General features: G+C 42.4%; 1 protein-coding gene across 1 annotated transcript; it reads left to right on the forward strand.

Annotated features, from left to right (window-relative positions):
- The first annotated feature begins 350 nt into the window (after positions 1-350).
- On the forward strand, positions 351-1,302 carry LOC114694923 (protein JTB). The gene has a single exon (XM_028872031.1). It carries the CDS (start codon positions 604-606, stop codon positions 1,042-1,044), a length of 441 nt encoding a protein of 146 aa, XP_028727864.1. The 5' UTR covers positions 351-603; the 3' UTR covers positions 1,045-1,302.
- The last annotated feature ends 2,416 nt before the right edge of the window (positions 1,303-3,718 follow it).

The following is a 3,718-nucleotide window of genomic DNA, read 5'->3' on the forward strand; positions in this document are numbered from 1 at the left end:
AAGGCCAGTCTGGTCTACATAGCAACATCTAGGACAGGCACCAAAACAACACAGAGAAACCCCTGTCTCGAAAAACCAAGAAAAAAATGAGAAAAATCTCAAATAAATAACCTGATGATGTATCTCAAGGTTTAATAAAAGGAAAAATAGCCAAATTCAAAATTATTAGATAGAAATAATAAAGGCCAAGGCACAAATTAATGACATAGAGACAGAAAAAGAAATAATACAAAGGTCAATAAGGCAAAAAAGTTGGTTCTTTTAAAGATAAGCAAGATTGATAAGCCCTTAGCCAAATTAACAAATAGAAATAGAAGACTCAAATTAATAATTTTAGAGTCAAGGCTCCCGAGACCGAGGCCGAGGCCCGCGGGCACTAAGTCCGGACCCGCGCGCCCTTCCCCCCCGCCCACGCCGCTGGCGCCCCCACAAAGACCTCGCGCTTCCAGCCAGCAAATCCACATGGATTGTTCTCGCCGTGGTCGCGAGGCCGCGCCCATAGAGCCTTAGCGGGCCCAGGGGGAGAACTCTGGCCTTTGGCTGCTCTGAGCTGGAACCTCAGGGAGGTCTGCTGCAACAGGTGCGACACTCACTGACTGCTCCATGCTAGCGGGCGCGGGGAGGCTTGGCCTCCCCCGGGGCGGCCACCTCTGCTGGTTGCTGTGTGCTTTCACCCTAAAGCTCTGCCAAGCAGAGGCTCCGGTGCGCGAGGAGAAGCTGTCAGTGAGCGCCCCAACTTCGCCATGCTGGCTGGCGGAAGAGTTCGTGGTGGCCGAAGAGTGTACTCCGTGTTCCAACTTCCAGATTAAAACCACACCTGAGTGTAGTTCTACAGGGTATGTGGAGAAAATCACATGCAGCTCATCTAAAAGGAATGAATTCAGAAGCTGCCGTTCAGCTCTGATGGAACAACACCTGTTCTGGAAGTTTGAAGGCACCGTGGTGGGTGTGGCCTTAGTCTTCGCTTGCCTTGTCATCATTCGTCAGCGACAACTGGACAGAAAGGCTCTTGAGAAAGTCCGGAAGCAAATCGAGTCCATATAGCTGAGTCCCACTGTACTATGCTGGGTCTCGCAGACTCTATCTCAGATGGAGAAGGTTCATGGCTAATTTGCACTCGTAAGCCTGTGGTAGTAGCACCTTTCCCTGAGTTCCTCTTCCAGACCATTAATGAGCACAATAAAAAGTAAAACAGAGCTGGGTATGGTGGCACACACTTGCAATCCCAGCACTTGAGAGAGGGAGGCAGGGGGATCCCTGGTAAATTTGTAGGCAGGCTGACCTACATAGTAAGGCTGTCTTTGAAAAAAAAGTAATAAAGGAGTCTGTAAACAAAAAAAAAAAAAAAAAAAAAAAAAAAAATAATAATTTTAGAGTCAAAGGGAAAAGTATATAATAGAAAATATCAAAATCCATGGGTTCATTGGAAAATACTTTTTAAAACCTATATTCCAGTTAATTGGAACATCCAGATGTGGATAAATTTCAAGATACATTTTCTCTACCAAAGTTGAACCAAGACCTATTTTTAAAATGCGAACATAGGTATGCATCATTACCACACCTCTAATCCCTGCACTCAGAAGGCAGAGGTAGGCATATCTCTGTTGAGTTCAAGACCATCCTGGTCTATGTAATGAGTTCCAGGACACCCAAGGCTATGTAGAGAGACCAAGTCTCAAAAAGAAGAGAAGAAAGAAGAAGAGGAGGAGAAAGAACAAGGAAAGAAAAAAGAAGGAAGAAAAAAGGAAAGAAAGAAGGAAGAGGAAAGAGAAGTGAAGAAGGAGGAGGGGAAGGTGGAAGAGGGAAAAGAGGAGGAGGAGAAGGAGAGGAAGAGGGGGAGGAGGAGGAGAAGAAGAAGGAGGAGGAGGAGAAGAAGAAAGAGGGAAATAAAACATAAATCAAATTCAAGAACACACTAAGATCATTCTCCATGACTGGGCTTGTTTCACTCCAGAGACAGAAAAATTACTTGTTATGACCTTGTCTCTGCAGCAGGTGCTGCTAATATTAAGCCACCTGGCCACAATGTCTGTGTTATAGTCTATTGTATGTCCAGGAATGGGTATCACTGAGCACCAAGGGCTATGGGATCTCAGTATCTAATGGTACACAGGTTACAATGATGAGTACCAAGGCACTCAATGGTGATGAAGTGCAAAGGTGATTGGGTCTATGATGGTGAACCTATGGCATGCAATGGTGTGATGATATGCAAGGTGTGGTGTGTGTGTGTGTGTGTGTGTGTGTGTGTGTGTGTGTATGATGACTATGATCAAAATGTGATGGGGTGTGTGTGTGTATGATGACTATGATCAGAATGTGATGGTGTGTGTGTGTGTGTGTGTGTGTGTGTGTGTGTGTGTATGATGACTATGATCAGAATGTGATGGGGTGTGTGTGTGATGACTATGACAGAATGTGATGGTGTACGTGTATGGTGGTGACTACCTGAGATGTGGTGATGAGTAGGGTGCCATGAAGAAAATGGTGCTGCTGTGGTGATGGGTGGAGATACCAAGGTTGCAGCTCAGAATTTCTTGTGGTCTACTCTCTGCTCCTAGTCCACATCAAACTCTGTATCACTTTGAACTTCCCCAAACTTAATATTAACCGTCCAGTATTGACCGGAGACCTTTGGAGATAACAAACACCTGACAAACATATATTTTATACCTTCTATGTGTTATATACAAGGAGCCCTGAAATATTTTACAAGGTGTGCAACTACTTGGAAGACAAATAATGATGGGGACACATTTGCAAAGCATGAACTCACCACAATGGCAACAGGGGACTACAAAATTATCAGATAGCACATTGTTACTACAATTAACTTTATGTAGTTGTCTGCGTTTTGTTTTGCTTTGCTTTTTATTATTGGTTTTTGTTGTTATTGTTTGTTTTTGTTTTTCAAGACAGGGTTTCTCTGTGTAGCCTCAGCTGTCCTGGAACTCACGCTATAGACCAGGCTGGCCTGAATTCATAGATATCCATCCGCCTGGCTCTGCCTCCTGAGTGCTGGGGTTAAGGTGTGCGCCACTACGCTCTGCATATGTAGTTGTGATTAACAGTGAATCCTTACATTTATTACATTTCTGTAGGCTGTGACCACCACTATTAGAGTCTGTTTGTGTGCGTGAATGTTGATAAAATTTATTATTAATAATAGGTTTAGGTATACTTTGAAGTATACTTAAGTGATTAAAAATATGTTTTATATGTTCATTTTTGTACCTAACTTTTAATTGTGTGGGTTTTTTTATTTCTAGGCTAAGTGAGTTTTCTTCCAAATTGCGATAAATATGCAAAATAAGAAAAACACTCAAGTGAAGCGGTGCTGTTTACATGTATGTTGTTCTAAGAGTCATATCTGTATGTGAGTGTATGTGTATTTCCACATTTCACTATTTGAGGGACTGACCTAGACAACGCTTGCTATTTTCCACTAATAATTCATCACCATTGTAGCAGTAAATTGGTATCACAGTTTGCTTTTTATTTATGTATATTTAGTTGACCACAGATGTTGGACAACTTTTCATATACTTACTGGCCATTTACAGATATTCTGTGGAAAAGTTTTTGCATAATTGGATTCTTTCCACTATTTTTATTTTTATTTTTATTTTATATGTATGGGTGTTTTTGCCTGCATGTGTGCCTATGCACCACATGTTTGCTAGTGTTCATAGAGGCCAGAAGAGGGCACAAGATC

This window comes from Peromyscus leucopus, chromosome 19 (assembly GCF_004664715.2).
Source record: "Peromyscus leucopus breed LL Stock chromosome 19, UCI_PerLeu_2.1, whole genome shotgun sequence".
NCBI classification, from domain to species: Eukaryota; Metazoa; Chordata; class Mammalia; order Rodentia; family Cricetidae; genus Peromyscus; species Peromyscus leucopus.

Bases quoted from the DNA above. Each gene is read 5' to 3' on its own strand.
- LOC114694923 (XM_028872031.1), top strand. From the start codon at position 604: ATGCTAGCGGGCGCGGGGAGGCTTGGCCTCCCCCGGGGCGGCCACCTC.